The 17593-nt window shown below is 32.6% G+C and overlaps 1 protein-coding gene across 12 annotated transcripts in view; it reads right to left on the bottom strand.

The window, feature by feature from the left end:
• Positions 1-17593, bottom strand: part of MCTP1 (multiple C2 and transmembrane domain containing 1) — a 722542-nt gene that overhangs the window by 475527 nt on the left and 229422 nt on the right. The window contains exon 1 of one of the 12 annotated variants that reach the window (XM_074282075.1): positions 13800-14071. The exons of 9 other annotated variants lie outside the window; for them this stretch is intronic. In XM_074282075.1, coding sequence (XP_074138176.1) covers positions 13800-13856 — 57 coding nt within the window. In that variant the 5' untranslated portion in view covers positions 13857-14071. Of the gene's footprint in view, positions 1-13799; positions 14072-17593 lie in introns of those variants that run through there. 2 more of the 12 variants (XM_074282076.1, XM_074282078.1) reach the window with 2 other exon arrangements.

Here is a 17593-nt window from a genome sequence, read left to right as displayed (position 1 = left end):
TTCTCTATACATATTTCCACAAATATCATGGTGTACAAGAAAAATCAGATCAAAAAGGGAAAAAATGAGAAAGAAAACAAAATGCAAACAAACAACAACAAAAAAGTGAAAATGCTATGTTGTGGTCCACACTCAGTTCCTACAGTGCTGTCTCTGCCTGCAGATGGCTCTCTTCATCACAAGACCACTGGAACTGACCTGAATCATCTCATTGTTGACAAGAACCATGTCCATCCGAATTGATCATTGTACAAAATGATTCTGATTCTTTACCTGAAGTGCAAACTTGGTCAATCCTTGGTCAGTCAGGTTTAAGGAAATTCTCCCTGATGGAATGAGAGGGCAGAGAACCCAAGCTTCAGTTATGCCCTTTGTGACCATTTCAAAATAGGGATACTCTCTCTTGAGAGTCCTTGACAGGCAAGCCAGAGAACTCTGAAGAGTATGACATCTAATAGTGGAAAAGAAAGTTGTCTATGAAAAATTCTCCATGACCTTTTCCCATTCTACATCAACCAGAGAAGAACAGGGATAGGGGTGTGTGTGTGTGCAAGAGATAGGACAATCAAGGAGGGCATTTCTATCCCTTCACCTTTCTAACTAGCCATGTCATTTTGCAGCAGATTTATTTATCCATTAGAAGACTGCTTCTTTGAACAGAGAAAAAAATAAAAATAAAAAAAAGTTACAAAAAGAGGCAGCCTTAAGAATTGCAATTTTTGGCATGGGGAAAATAGGCAGCTTACACATTCAAGAAAAAAACATCCCTGTTATCAAGGAGCCAAGGAGGCCTTGGGAAGAGGAAGAGGCCCAAGGAGGCCAAATGAGAGACCTGCTGCAGCTAGAGAGACCAGCAAAAGAATTCTACAAATGGAGAAGGGACATCAGGACCTTTCAGTGCTATAAGTGTGAACAATGAGATTTATAGTCATCAGTATTAGAGCGTTGATCACTTTTTCCTTATTTGTGCCTCTCTATCAACACATATATCCTAACTAATGAAGGATACTGTGTATAGTTGTAAAAATATGTAATATTTACATTGGGATTTGGCTTTCTACCTAATTTTACATTTATAGCTATTTCTAGTTAATTTTTTACAAAGTCATGGAGGGTTTGAGATCTTCATTGGTAGAGGGAATACCCTGTCCTCTCTCATACATAAATTCATGGATTTTGTTAGCAACTACACTGCTTGCGAACATCTTTAGATCTAAGTTCGCATGCAGTGTAGTTGTTAACAAAATCCACGAATTTATGGATTCCTTTCCCAGGATAAAGGGGAAAGCTGAGACAGAATCTGCCTTGTATTCACATCTCATCAGTACACTGTGTCCCTCTGACTGGACCCTTTATGTAGAGTTTAGGATCATACACTCCAGTGAGGGGGACTGACTCAGCACAGTCTCATCCACATTTCTCACCAGCTACACTGCCTTGAAACTTCTTTGCCCCTAAACAGTTTTCTCATTCCCTTCCCTTTCCAGTTCTTTCCACTTCATCTGTGGGTTTCAGTTTCTTTTTGTTGTGTTCTACCAATAATTGTAGGCTTCTTAAAAACAGGAATTGTCTTTTTAAAATTTTCACTTATAATAACCCTACTGTTTAGCATAGTATCTGGAACACAGTAGGCACTTAATAAATGCTTACTGACTGATTCACACTGCATTTTTCAAAGGCAGGGGATAGAATCAATGCTACCACTAACTTGTTCAATTCTGGAAACAATTTTTTCAAGGTGATAATTTAAATATCTCAGGAATTATCTTCAAAATATCTCTTCTAGTTCTTTCAAAAGTTAATAGCAAACTCAAAGCTCTCTAATAAATTCCTCACAGAGGAATATAAGATTATAAAAGGAATAAGATTAAATAATTAAACTCTGTCTCAGACTCCTTCCAGATGGAAGTTACAATTCTTAATCTTTCACACATCATGACACAGGTAACTAAATCTTTTCCCTCAGGAAATATCATTTTAAACTTAATACCATTATATAAGATATATTATACATACTATAATATATACTATAATAATAATATTTCTCATAGTATTTACAGAGACTCTTTCTGCTTTTATCGCAAACTGTCAATTCCCCCAAGATTCTCTGGGTTCAGCATCAATATCAACAATCTCTGTAGGCCAGGCTATTTAAACTTGTGTTACACAAATAAATGTATAACTCAACATGTCTAAAACTTAATTCATTATTTTCCCCTCTAAATCCTCCCATCTTCCAAACTTCCAATTCCTGACAAGTGTACAATCAACCTGCTTCTCTTGCTTTGCAATCTTATCATTCCCTCCACCAAAACTTGTCACAGTCACCAAAGCTTGTTATTTCTATCTTTACAAGATGTTTCACATCCACCCCTCTTTTTCTACTCACATACTAGTTCAGGCTCTTATAACTTTTTGCTTAGATTGTTCAATAACCTTCCCATTTGTTTACCTGCCCCAGATTTCTTTCTTCCAATTCAAACTTATATAAGGCTGCAAACTAATTCTCTTTAAGCAAAGATCTGAACACATCTCATAGTACCTAGGATAACATAGAACATCTTCTGTTTAGCTTTAACCTTACACCTTGCTTCAATGTGTCTTTTAATCCTTATCAAACATTACTCCCCTTCTGCAATCTAAAAAAGAACTTTCTTTCTCCTCACTCTCACCTTTAGCTGAAATAGCAAGGCACCTTAAGGGACAGAGAGGAGGCAACATGTACTAGGCAAGTCAAATTACCATTACCATCTTGACTAACATCCTGTCTCATATGCTGATGGAGAAAACCTAGGAGTCTGAACTCAAGAATCTTAGAAACAGTAATGCTTCCAGGACTGTGGCTATAGCTATCACCCTGGGAAGCAACCCCTATAGAGATGCAGCCTGGCATCTCTTCCACAGATGCTCCAGACACAGCTATTGCACACCCAGAAAAGAAAATTCTTGCCACCTAAGTCTTTTACCCTGTCAAATGATTCGGCACCTAGAATTATATGAGTTCATCAGTGAAAATGACAAAGCAGAAATCTATTTTGATCATGTACCCTAAGTATTAAAGGAATGATGTACCCTGAGGACCTTTCTATCTAACTTGCAGTTGAAATCTTTCATAGGAATTATCTCCTCTGTTAGAATGGGGACTTCCTTGAGATCAGGAGCTGTCTTTTCACAGTGCTTTGTGCACAGTCCTTAATAAATGCTTCATTCATTCATTTCCCACATAAGACAAATCAACTTCCATCTCTGTGCCTCTGAACAAAGCACTGCCCATTATTGGAATGTGTTCCCTATTGACGTCTACACTTCTCTTCCTTTAAGAGGCAGTTCAGAAGATGTTTTAAATCACTATTGATCAGAGAAATGCAAATTAAGACAACTCTGAGGTACCACTACACACTTCTCAGATTGGCTAAGATGACAGGAAAAGATAGTGACAAATGTTGGAGGGGATGTGAGAAAATTGGGATACTGATGTATTTTTGGTGGAGTTGTGAATGGATCCAACCATTCTGGAGAGCAATTTGGAACTATGCCCAAAGGGCTATCAAACTGTGCATAGTCTTTGATCCAGCAGTGGTTCTCCTGGGCTTATATGGTAAAGAGATCATAAAGGAGGGAAAAGGAACCACATGTACAAAAATGTTTCTAGAATCCCTTTTTGTAGTGGCAAGGAACTGGAAAGTGAGTGCATACCCATCAGTTGGAGAATGGCTGAAAAAGTTATGATATATGGATGTTATGGAATATTATTGTTCTATAAGAAATGACCAGCAGGATAATTTCAGAAAGGCCTGGAGAGACTTACATGAACTGATGCTAAGTGAAATGAGCAGAACCAGAGATCATTGTACATGACAACAACAAAATTTTATGATGATTAATTCTGACGGATGTGGCTCTCTTCAGCAATGAGATGATGAGTCTAGTTCCAATGATCTTGTGATGAAGAGAGCCATCTACACCCAGAGAAAGGACTATGGGAACTGAGTGTGGATCAAAACATAACATTCTCACTCTTTTTGTTGTTGTTCACTTGCATTTTGTGTTCTTTCTCATTTTCTTTCCTTTTTGATCTGATTTTTCTTATGCAGAAAGATAATTGTATAAATATGTTTACATATATTGGATTCAACATATACTTTAACATGCATAACACGTATTGCATTGCTTGCCATGTAGAGGACGGAATAGGAGGAAGGAATGGAAAATTTGGAACACAAGGCTATGCAAGGGTCAATGTTGAAAAATTATCTATGCATATGTTTTGAAAATAAAAAGCTTTTGGAAAAAAAAAGATGCAGTTCTGCATGAAGTTTCCTGGATTCTCTTAACTGCTAGTGTCAAATCCTCTCAAATTATCTTGTTTTTAATTACTCTGTATATATTAATTTCTTATTTTCACTATCCATATTTTACATGTACTTGTCTTCCTCATTAGAATAAAAACTCATTGAGAAAAGAGACTATCACATCCTTTGTACTTTAGCCACTAAATCTAGAGCAATGTCTGGCACATAAAAGGCAATTAAATATGTTTGCATTTAATTGATCGACAGGAACTGAATTAGTATAAAAGAAACCAATCCCAGAGATAAAAGAGATGACTCAAAAGGGAAAGAGGGATATGATTTTAAAATACAAAAAAAATGACAGGAAAGAAATAAATGCAGGAAAACAAAATCCAACAATTTGTTTCATACAAGAAAAAAATATATATCCCCCAAATAGAGACACACATAGAATAAAAATCAGAGGAACAAGATTTTCAAAAAATCAGGTAATTTTGTATAAAAAAAGTATTATTAATCAATTGGCTATAAGCTCCAACCTTGCTTTAAAAAGACCACTGAAATTGCTTTATACCCCAAATTCTCTTTCTGTCTCTCTCTGTCTCTGTCTCTTTCTCTGTCTGTCTGTCTGTCTCTCTTTCCCCCTCCCTTCCTCCCTCCATCCTTAGTTTGAAAAGACTTTAATAAAAAATAGTGATATACTTTATAACTTTATCAAATAATGTCAACATTTATGATGTCAAGATAAATACTTAAATATGTGATGCTTAAAGGAATCATGGACAATGAAACAATATCATTATCAAATGTAAATGTACCAAATAGAATGAAACCTAAATTAATAATGCAAATGTTAACTAAATTCAATATAACTAATTATGCTATTAGGACACATTTATGTTATCTCAGAGGTACATGCATCTAAAAGAAAAAAGAAAATACAAAACAGAAGATTGATATCTGAATAGGGATGTCAGAGAATATGCATATTTCTAAGAATTGCATAGTATCTTTTAAAATGAGGAGATAACATGCTATACATAACATAAAGCTTATGAATACATATAAAAAACAGATATTTTAAACATGGCATTTATAGACCACAAAACAATTAAAACACAGAGAACAGAAAAAAGAAATAGATCTGAATGAAGACTGAATATCCCAAATAATAAGCATAGCGAAGAAAAAAAGTAGATACAATGAATATTATATAAGAGATAATGATAACAATGAGACAATATATCACATTTTTATTTGCAGCTGAAGCAGACCTGGTAGAGGGGAAAGTTAATCTCTGAAAATACACAATAAAATAAAGAGGAATAATAATTTCAACATTCAATATTTTAAAAATAAAAATCAACAATAATCAATAATGATATTATTGATAATGATGATAATTTTTATATAGCACTTTAATGTTTTTTAAAAGTACTTTGTAAATAATATCTCACTTTGTCCACAAAAATTATGTTATTAATTTTATTTTACAGATGACGAAAGTGACGTATTTAGAAAGACGTAATTTGACAAGGGTTACTCAGCTAGTAAATGGAGGCTAGACTTGAACTCAAATCTATTTCCCTAGCTCTAGATCTAATATCTTATCAGCTTATTATCCATGAAATAAGCACTAAAGAAATAATTTTGGAAGGATTGGGAAGATGCCGAAATAGGTTGGTGGAAGGAAGGAAGGAAGGAAGGAAGGGAAGGAAGGATGCTGGGGAAGAAAACAATTGAATCTGATCTAAATTTTAAAAAAATAGATTTTATCTAGTTTTATGGGCAATTAATATCCATACTACAAAATTATTATCATTAAATAAGAAACAAAGAATTCTAACAAAAATCTTTTATGGAAAAAAATTGGTTCTAATGGCTAAACCAAAAGAATAAAGTAGAGAAACTGATCTATTTCACTAATCAGGTAATTTTTTGAAATTATCAAAAGACTAGAGCAATATATAGAAAAAATATTATTCACAATAAGTTGATCTATACCAAAGATGCAAGAATGGTAAAATATTATGAAAAATAAGCATAATTACTTATATTCAAAAGAAAAACCAAATATTTACATCAATATGTACAGGCAAAACTTTTGACAATGCAGTATTTATTGATGCAAAAAACTCTAGAAAACAAAGGTATGGGATGAATTTTTTAGTATGACCAAAACCATATAACTAAAATTTAAAAAAAAAAGCTAGTATTATTTGCAGTCAGGAATCATTCACTAGAAACACTCCCAATAAATACAGAATTAAAGTAAGGAAGCTCTTTTTTCAGATTATTATTTTAATAGGAAGAATAGGATTAAGATAAGAGAGAAAAAATTAAAGGTATAATAAAAAATTCTTATTTAGAAATCACAAGATAATTACAGATTACCTCAGAATCAGAAAATGAAAATAAGACAAATATTTGCTTCACAAAGGGAAAATTATATAGTAACTTTATGGAAAATGACTGGTATTTCAGTTTAGTAATGACAAAAAGGAAGAAGAAATTATAGATCTTTATGTAACAAAAATAGGCAGATACATGTTGAAACAGCTTGAAATAGACAAAATATATTAGAATAAGTCTATCAAGATGCACTGAAGCCACAGAAATAGTCATGTGTAAAACAAAAAAGAAATATTACAGAAACAAAATATAACAAATAATTGGAAAGATAAATATTAATTTATGTTTGGGTAAAGCCAATACAATAAAAATTTATGCTACTTAATTTATAGCTTTAGTGTTATATCTAAGTCAAACTACAAAGAGAAGACATATACTTTATAGAATCAATCAAAATAAATGCCAAATTGATTGGAGGGGAAAAAAGATCTGATACCTTAAAGGAAATAACAGGGGGGGAAAGGCATAAAGGGGAGTAGGGGAATGGCACTTTCAGACTTCACTTTATAGAATTATACTTTATAGTATAAATCAGATATTAAAACTATTAGTTACTTGTTAAAAACATAACATTTAATCAACAGATCAGACTAAATAAGAAAAACTTGGAAACAATTCAATTCACTAGCCCAGTGTTTTGAAAACTTGAAGAATAAATTGTTCAGGGAAAGGACTTTATTTGACATGAATGACTAAAGAAAATAGAATAGAGTTTAGCAAGAAATTGAGTTAGGCCAGCTTATTTTACCATGTACCATAATAATTCCCAAATGGCAATATGACATTAATTATAAAAGGTCACAGTTTTTAAAAATAGAGAATGAAATAAGACATTTTTTCACAATTATGGCTAGAGGAAGAATTCTTAACTTACATGGGACAGAAGTGATTATAAAGGAAAAAATAAAATTTTGATTGTATAAAAATGAAGAGCTTTTTCTCCAAATAAAATCAATTCAGCTAGGAAAAGAAGAGAAATTGTCATTTGATATAGATGGAACATCTTTGCATCAAATTTTTCTGATGAAGTTCTAATAAACAATATACAATTAGTTAACATCAATAGCTAAAATTTTTATAGTGCTATAAGGTTTATGGAGCATTTTACATCATGTTATGTCATTTTTTTCTTATCTGTTAACAGAAACATAAAAGACAAAGAACTGATCCTGAAAAAATAGTCAGGTTTAAAGAAAAGTTTTTTAAAGGAATATTAAAATACTAAAAATATCTCATGTTATGTAATTTTTTCTTATCTGTTAACAGAAACATAAAAGACAAAGAACTGATCCTGAAAAAATAGTCAGGTTTAAAGAAAAGTTTTTAAAGGAATATTAAAATACTAAAAAAAAATATGAAATTTGCAAATGCACAATGAAACAGTTCTAAGGTTTCACCTCACAGCTAGTAAGTTGGCAAAGATGACAAAAGAGAGAAAATATTCATGTTGGAGGTCCTGTGAGAAGACATGCTAATAAATTCATTATTTGGATAGAGTTATGAGGTTGTTGGAGCTAAGACTTAGTCTAACAGTTATAGAAAACAATTTGGAATTATGTGAGGAAAAATAATCCACTCACATCCTTTAAATATCTCTAATTATGAAAATATTCATAACAATATTTTTGCGGCATAAGATTAAAAACCAAATGGTCACTGGTTGAATGAAAAACAGCTCAATAAATTGTAGTCTTTGAATATTATTGCCATATAAGAATTAATAATTTAAGGGAATCAGAGAAAGAGGACAAGATTTATATGAACTCATATAGAGCAAAGTAAGACAAAAGAAGAAAACAATATAAAAAATAAGTTTTTTTTTTGAAGGGTTCTAATCCTAAATTCAAATGCATATGGAATTTCTAGACCACTTACTCTTATTAAACTGGTCATATGAAGCAATAATAAATTGAGTTGGATAAAGAGAGAAATAAGATAATAGGTAGGGAGCAGTTACAAGTTAACTTGTCCATTGTATTCTGAGTGAAGTTTATATTCTGTGTAGCAGGACAAGCTTAGATAATATTCCCATTTACTTAGTTATGCACTGAAACTTGAAGTGAGTAGTTAGTTGATAGTTCTGGCAATCATGTGTCAAGTCATTTGGTAAAAGTGATTATTGTTTCTAATTGTTTTAGATGTTGGTGTAAACTACTTATAGATTCATCACCCCCCCCCCCCAGGCTGGGGTTAAGTGACTTGCCCAGGGTCACACAGCTAGGAAGTGTTAAGTGTCTAAGATCAGATTTGAACTTGGGTCCTCCTGAATTCAGGGCTGGTGCTCTATCCACTGCGCCACCTAGCTGCCCCAAAGATTACTATTTTTACTTAACAAACATACTAGGGATTAGCTCCAAGTCTAATCAGATATTGTACAACAACTGATTAACATCAATTCTAAGAACTGTATTACACAGCATACAACTAACCAGAAACTTGGAATTTGGATAAAGGTGAGCCCAAACTAAGAGCAGCTAAGTGATGATTCCCAACTCACGCATAACCTAAATGACTTTTTGCTCTTAACTTATAGGAAACTGAAATTTAACTTTTATCTTCCAGTCTTAAAGACTGACACTTATGCAAGACTCCCCAAAAGAGGCTCAGAATATGAAGTTTCTCTTAAAAAGCATTTAACTATGAAAAGTATTCTTTGCCTATCTGAAAGCAATCATTCTTTTTTGCCAAGATAACTTCTTGTGACTGCCAAATACTGATGCTTTACTTGTGAATAGGAAAAGAAAGGTAGTGAAGGAAGGGAGGAAAGGAGGGCAGAAAGGGTGAAGAAAGGAGGGAGGAAAAAGGAAAAAAAGAGAGATAGAAGGGGAAAGAAAAAAGAGAAAGAGAAAAACAGAGGGAGGAAAGGAAGAGAAAAAGGAAGAGACAGAGCTATTGTATTAAAACAAAAACAATGGCCTCAAAGAAAATTGCTGATCAGAGGGAAGAAAAATGTAGTAAACTAACTATTACTTAATGATAACAAAGTGTTCATCCACTGCCAAATGTTAAACTTGTTTTAATGAAAAAATCTGTCAAAGTGATGGATTAGAATGGGATTTTTTCTATAAAAGAAAATGAGGCTAAAATCAAAGTGAATATTTGTGAGTTCTCAAAATGATGAAAAACATTTTTTAAGTTGAAGAAGATAGAATTTTTATATAAAGTAACCAAAATTTTTTGACAAACCAGAAGGCAGGAAATTATTAAGAAAATATTAATAATATTTTTAAAACCTAGGAATACAACATTTCACTTGAGATCCATTTCTTGGATTCATATTGAGACTTCTTCCCAGAAAATCTAAATCAGTGATAAATATGGGGAATGAGTCCATCAAGAAATTTCCACAAAAGAAAATTAGAACTAAAACAAGCTGTCCCAGCTGAAAAAGAGTGTTTCACAGACAAAATACAATAGCAAATCATCAATAGTTGCAACTAAGAGGAATTGAATGAGAAAAACTGTACTAAGCAAAAAAAAGTATATTTTCAAAGATTATTATTCCCATGAAAGTTGTGGATAATAGATAAAATGCAAAGATATATAAATCAACATACAAAATAATATACGATACATCTATTTTATGGATATATTGGGGAAAAGCACGGGATTTTTTTTTTACAATATGATATAAATAAAAAAAAAAACCTATAAAATAAAACCAAACTCTATGCAATTATAATGCCCAATCCTAGACCTAAAGAAAGCATGAGGAACTTTATCATTCTCTTTTTGTTGGAAGAGAGAAGGTGATGGATGAGGAAAGGTACATCCATTATCAAGCATAGTTGCTCAGTTTATCAGTTTTACTTAACTGCTTTTCTTTGTTATCAAAGAAATGTTGATGGGGATGAATAATAGTATATCCAAAACAGATAAATCTGAAAATGACTGCCATGCAAAATTAAATAGCATCAAAAATTTAAATATAAAAAATTTGAAACAAGATTAAAAAATACACAGTGAAGCAAAATACAAGAATAGCATTATTAAAGAGAAATAAATGAAAACACAAGTTAATCTTTTGACACTTTGTCAACTCCTGTACTCTCCTCTTCAGGGAGTCAGGACATGGATATCATCTCTATCATTTGCTATTCTGCATCACATTTTATTACATGATCTCATTTTACTCTCCACAATCATGAAGGATGAATATCAAGTACTACGACTCTCATTTTAAAGAAGAAAATGAAGAGAAGTGATTTGTTCAAGATCTCAACATAGGAAAGGAAAAATCCAGAATTATAATGCAGGTCTGATTTTTATAAATATGTTTTTTCTATTTTCACTAATACACAGGGAACAAAAGACAAGGTTGAGAATCTGGCTGCTATAATTCTCCTCAAACATTCAAAGGATAAGTACCCACTGGCATCAAAGCTAATGTTTTGCAGGGATTGGCTAGAGGGCCAAGGAGTTAGAACCAAGTCAAAGCCTAGGGCAATATCTGATAGAGTGCAGCAGTGTTATAATGAATATTATAAGTAGCATTTCTTTAGGAAAAGTGACAGTCAAGACATTTTCCAAGATGTTGGCTGTCTCAGGAAGTGTAAAATATTTGATTTTTTCTTAAGTTATAACAAACAACATTTCTCTGCAGTTTTCTTAACAATATTTTCATTATAAAATTGCTCTTAGGTTCATACATTTCGAGTTGGATGGTCATTAGAGGCAATGCATTCAATAAATAATTTGCTGATTTACAGTTGAAAATGAGTCCAAAGAAATTATATGCCCAAAGCCACTGAGCAAGAGGATTATTTGGCTTCAAATCCAGTATTCTTTCTATACTGCAGAAATTAAACATATACTGAATATAGAGGGAAAAATTCCTAAGAGCTTACCAACCAAAAATTGCTGAGAGTTATAGAAATTATTTTTAAAATTAAATTTGTCAATATTTGATTAGGAACAAGAAATAAAAGAAATGGTGAAATTCATAAATCTTCCTGCCAGTGTCCATAAAAGCTGTCAAAATATATTTTTATTTACCACTACTCTTGTTAGTAGGTTCCATATCTGAAATTTTTAGTCAATCTCTTCAGTCTCAAACAATTAATTTTGACCTCTTTCCAACAGACAAAACAAAACACATTAGGAGAGCTACCACAAAAAAAAAAAATAACTTAATTATAAAATCTGAGATTCTTCTCCTTTTTTCAGCTCCTACCCATCCTCCAATGGAAGTGCTAAGTCAATGAAGCAGCCAGAAAAACTGTAGCAAAAGAGAGGTGCAGAGGTTTCCTGAGTAATCTAATCATATCTTGAGTAACTGAAGAATCATAGGGTTTCTAGTATCCTGGAGGACAGGCTGGAAACAAACCAATGATATTTGAAGAAGGAATATGTTGAGGACAATCTAGATTCTCCACCATTGTCAGCCTCTACTGACACAAAGAAAACTGACATTCCTAGCAAATGCCCTAAGGAACTGAAAGGTGTCTGGCTAATTACCAGTGTGGATCATATGTTTTGTATTAATTCTAGTGTTAAGTGCATTTTGTTGTTAGAATATAAAAAAGAAATATACTTTAAAAATTTGTAATTCACAAAAACTATATTATTAACCAAAATAAGCCATCTGACTAAACCCTAGAGTTGATTCAGTTGCCTAAATTAGCATTAGATTACTTTCCTAATCATATCATATAACTCCAATGTATAAGTTATAATCAAATCTTTAAGGGCATGTGTTACATGATTCAAGAAAAATTTCCCGCTTATTTTTCTTTTCTATCAAGAGTATAAAGCTACTTAGAACTCAATGTGTTAAAAGAATCATTTAACCAGAAATTATACCTCTAGGGGTATGGATTTAGGGTTTGAATTTCTTTTATCCCCTAATACAAAGAAAAGGGAATCTAATTATGTCTATTAGATCAGTAAGACCCCCTACTGCAAAAACACTGTTTCTATAATAAAATATATATAATTTAATGTAATTCTTATGTTGTAATTAGAACCTAGTAATTGTGTAATGAGTATAATTTTGGATAAAAATGATACATCCCCTAAACATAACTGTGAGTCAATTGGGAACTGAAAAAAAAATTGAAATAGTAATCAGCAGTAGACATTTATAAAAATCCTCAAGTATACAGATGCCTTAAGAATTCATTGTTATGCATCTATAGCCCCAAACCAGCCTAACAACTATTCCCAGGGGAATTCAAAGATTCAAAAAGCACACGCATTTTTATAATCACTCACAACCACACAGCAATATATACTTTAGTCACTATTCTGTAATAAAATTCTACTTTAATGACATTTATCTAATTTACAAGAATGGTATTGAAAATTAAAATAGAAATTTTTAACAACTTAGAGAAAAAATAATGAAGATAGTTTATCCACAGTTTTCCCCACAGAATTTGTATACAAATATACCCAACAGAAAGTGAAGGAGTGGGCTGGTGGAAAAAGTCTTAAACACATTTTAAAACAAACAGATCAATCAATGGTTTATAAATAAACCAGCTTTTCCCTTGAATAGAAATGAAATAGAAGAGTGGGCTTTCACTATTATTCCACTGAAAACCTCCTTTTACTTAATACTTCTTTCTGTTTCTATGACTAGCAGCAAGATATATTTGCAAAAATAGAGAGAAGCACAGACACAAGAGATAAGTATGTATATATCTTCCTTATTCAAGATGTTGGATTAGAAGTTAAAGCCAATTTATGATCCCATTTCCTTTTCAATGGTAATTTTTAAGGTATTTAAGTAGATGTAGATGTGTGTGTGTGTGTGTGTGTGTGTGTGGTTGGGTGAGTATGGGTATGGGAATGTAGAGGTGAAGGTGTTCACATAAACATGTATATTATATGATTCAAAAATATTTTATTTTTCTTAAGTTCTAACCTATGACAAGAAATATTTTAAAAGCATCATTCTGTTAAACTAAGAACCTTACAAAATACTAAAACTCTAACCTAAAAAGTGATTTCTATTTTAGAATTGAAAATAAGAATATTTTATTATTTCTGTAAGAAAAAGAAAAACAAGCATTTTTGACACACAAAGTAAAGTAAACAAAGCATTCAAGACTGTCAGAATATAATTATTTAAAGGAAAAATAACGTTCTTACCTTACTGTAAGGAAATGGTAAACTGCTTGCACTTTTCAACTTACAGCTATCTAGCATAGTGGAAGAGAAATGAGCAAAACATATTTTGCTGCAATGAGATAGGAGCACTTCCAAACTTAGCCTTCCTCTCTGTCTACTCACAAGTGTGACTGTTCCTTTCCAACTGATCAAGCAACAGCCCCTTCACAGATATCACTTGCTGCTCTGAACTGCAGCTCCTCAGAATGAAAGTAAGAGGAAAGCGTGATGTTTGAATCCCATGGCTTCACGGATTCACAGGATATGACTCAACTCTTCAAACCAGCGAGGGCAGAATTTTCTCTTTCTAAACTGCTAATATAGATTACATACTAGACAAATTCTTTCTCTTATGGTGGTTATAAACCATATCATGACATTTTTACTTATCAAGACAAATGTTTTGTTTTTTTTGTTTTGTTTTGTTTTGTTTTGTTTTTTAGAAAAGAAGTCTCTTCCCGACAGCTCACAGCACAAATGTGCAAATGAGACACACACACTCTCTCTCTCACACACACACCTACACACAAGTCTGCCTGCTCACTGGAGACTATGTATTTAATGTTTCTACACCATACAATGTCAATTCACCAAAATTATTAAGAGAAACCTAAAAAAGAGGCAAATTGAAGACACCAAACTTTCATGTTAATGAATAAAATTATAAAAGAATAATATTTAAAAGAATATAAAGTAGCAGAGATCCTTCACTGACTGCAAAATGATAATAGATCTTGATTGTTTCTTATTTTTCCCTACAGCAATCCTGTCCCACCTTGTCATCATTTCATGATGGTGACTGGCTGGCTGGTTGTGCCCACCTCTCTACTTAGAACTCTCTCTACTTTGTGAACATTTTGAAAGAAGCCTGAATAATGACATGACAAGAGGTAGATGTGACATTCTCAATGCTTTTTTCTCCCTTTAACACCGAAACTATTTTAAGCTTGATCACATATTGAATGCAGTCTTGTTACATTAAGACACAAGGAGATAAATGTTCATGTAGTTAGTTAGCTGGAGAGAAACTTGAGAAAATCATGGCAATAATGTTTAAACATAAGATAAAAATTTTGCAAATGATTAAAAAATATTTGTGTCCAGATTAGTACAAAATGGAAGATATACATTCTAAATAAGGCTATTTTACCTAGAAGGCACTGAATCACTCTGAAACTACTTTATAAGACCTTGTTCATGTGGAAAAATTTTTTTTCTCAGGGAGTGTCACACTCAATTAGTAGTGTTCTTTACTTCTAAAATAGACTGTAAACATTAAACTGTGTTACATTGTTATGTGCAATTATTTTACCTTTTTTATTTCAATTCCAGTTGAAATTAAGTTTATGATGATTAATGTGGAAATAAGTTTTACATGATTGCACATATATAACCTGTATCATATTGCTTACTGTCTCAGGAAAAGAAAGAAAATTTGGAGCTCAATTTTATTTTAAAAAAAATGTAACAATTATGAACTGATATAAATGTATTGGAGAAAAATTTGGAACTATGTCCAAAAGGCAGCAATATCATTACTAAGTCTGTATCCCAAAAAGATCCAATAAAAGAGGAAAAGACCTTTATTTACAAAAATTTTTATGGCAGCTCTTTTTGAAAATGAGGGAATGCCTATTAATAAGAAATGGCTAAATAAGTTGCAGTATATGATTGTGATAGAATATTATTGTGTTACACGAAATGAACAGGATGGTTTCAGAAAAAAACCTGGGAAGGGGCGGCTAGTTGGCGCAGTGGATAGAGTATCAGCCCTGAAGTCAGGAGGAACTGAGTTCACTTAACACTTCCTGGCTGTGTGACCCTGGACAAGTCACTTAACCCCAATTGCCTCAGAAAATAAAAAGAAAAGAAAAAACTTGGGAATGCTAATATTAACTCATGTCAAATGAATGGAACCTAGACATTATACATAATAACATAATATTGTAATGATACAACAATGGAAAAATTTGGCTCTCTGATCAATACAATGATTCAAGACAATTCCAAAGAACAGGTGATAAACATTGTCCATCTTGAGAGAAAGAAGTGCTGAACTATGCAAGCAGACTAAAGCATTGAACTTTTTTCCACTTCTTTTTGTTTCTAGCTTTCCCTCCCAGGATGACTAATATGGAAATATGTTTTGTACATGACTTCACATATGTAATTGATACCATATACCAGTTTTTCTTCTCAATGGGTAAGAGGAAGAGGAAGAAGGGAGAGAACTCAATTTTTTATAAAAAGTAATGTTAAAATAAAGAAGGGAAGGAAGGAAAGAAGGAAGGAAGGAAGGAAGGAAGGAAGGAAGGAAGGAAGGAAGGAAGGAAGGAAGGAAGGAAGGAAGGAAGGAAGGAAGGAAGGAAGGAAAAACTCCATGTTACAACCTTTAAAGTGAGGCATCTATTAGATATATAATTACTACTCAATTTAATTATTTTATATGTCTATATTTTTATATATCAAAGAAAAAGCACTTAAATAAAGTAACCTTGTAGTCTTGTTCCTTCCTTCCTTGACAGTCTGACCTATGAAACAAAAGGAATATACCAGTTATTCTGTTGGGAAAACTGGAAATTAGTATGCTATGGACCCACACAACGCCATATATCAAGATAAGATCAAAATGGGTCCATGATTTAGGCATAAAGAATGAGATAATAAATAGATTAGAGGAACAAAGGATAGTCTATCTCTCAGACCTGTGGAGGAGGAAGGAATTTATGACCAGAGGAGAACTAGAGATCATTATTGATCACAAAATAGAAGATTTTGATTACATCAAACTAAAAAGTTTCTGTAAACAATACTAATTCAAACAAGATTAGAAGGGAAGTAACAAATTGGGAAAATATTTTTATAGTTAAAGGTTCTGATAAAGGTCTCATTTTCAAAATATATAGAGAATTGATCCTAATTTATAAGAAATCAAACCATTCTCCAATTGATAAATAGTCAAAGGATATGAACAGACAATTCTCAGATGATGAAATTGAAACTATATCCACTCATATGAAAGTGTTCCAAATCACTACTGATCAGAGAAATGCAAATTAAGACAACTCTGAGATACCACTACACACCTGTCAGATTGGCTAAGATGACAGGAACAAATAATGATGAATGTTGGAGGGGATGTGGGAAAACTGGGACACTAATACATTGTTGGTGGAGTTGTGAAAGAATCCAACCATTCTGGAGAACAATTTGGAACTATGCCCAAAAAGTTATCAAACTGTGCAACTGTGCATACCCTTTGATCCAGCATTGCTGTTATTGGGATTATATCCCAAAGAAATACTAAAGAGTGGAAAGGGACCTGTATGTGCCAAAATGTTTGTGGCAGCTCTTTTTGTTGTAGCTAGAAACTGGAAGTTGAATGGATGTCCATCAATTAGAGAATGGTTGGTTAAATTATGGTATATGAATGTTATGGAATATTATTGCTCTGTAAGAAATGACCAGCAGGATGAATTCAGAAAGGCTTGCAGAGACTTGCATGAACTGATGCTGAGTGAAATGAGCAGCACCAGAAAGAAGATCACTATACACTTCAACAATGATACTATATGAAGATGTATTCTGATGGAAGTGGATATCTTCAACATAAAGAAGATCCAACTCACTTCCAGCTGATCAATGATGGACAAAAACAACTACACCCAGAGAAGGAACACTGGGAATTGAATGTAAAATATTAGCACTACTGTCTATCTACCCAGGTTACTTATACCTTCGGAATCCAATACTTAATGTGCAACAAGAAAATTGGA

This window comes from Sminthopsis crassicaudata, chromosome 1 (assembly GCF_048593235.1).
Source record: "Sminthopsis crassicaudata isolate SCR6 chromosome 1, ASM4859323v1, whole genome shotgun sequence".
NCBI lineage: Eukaryota > Metazoa > Chordata > Mammalia > Dasyuromorphia > Dasyuridae > Sminthopsis > Sminthopsis crassicaudata.
The sequence above is the reverse complement of the archived record's forward strand: the minus strand, read 5'-3'. Positions and strand labels throughout refer to the sequence as shown.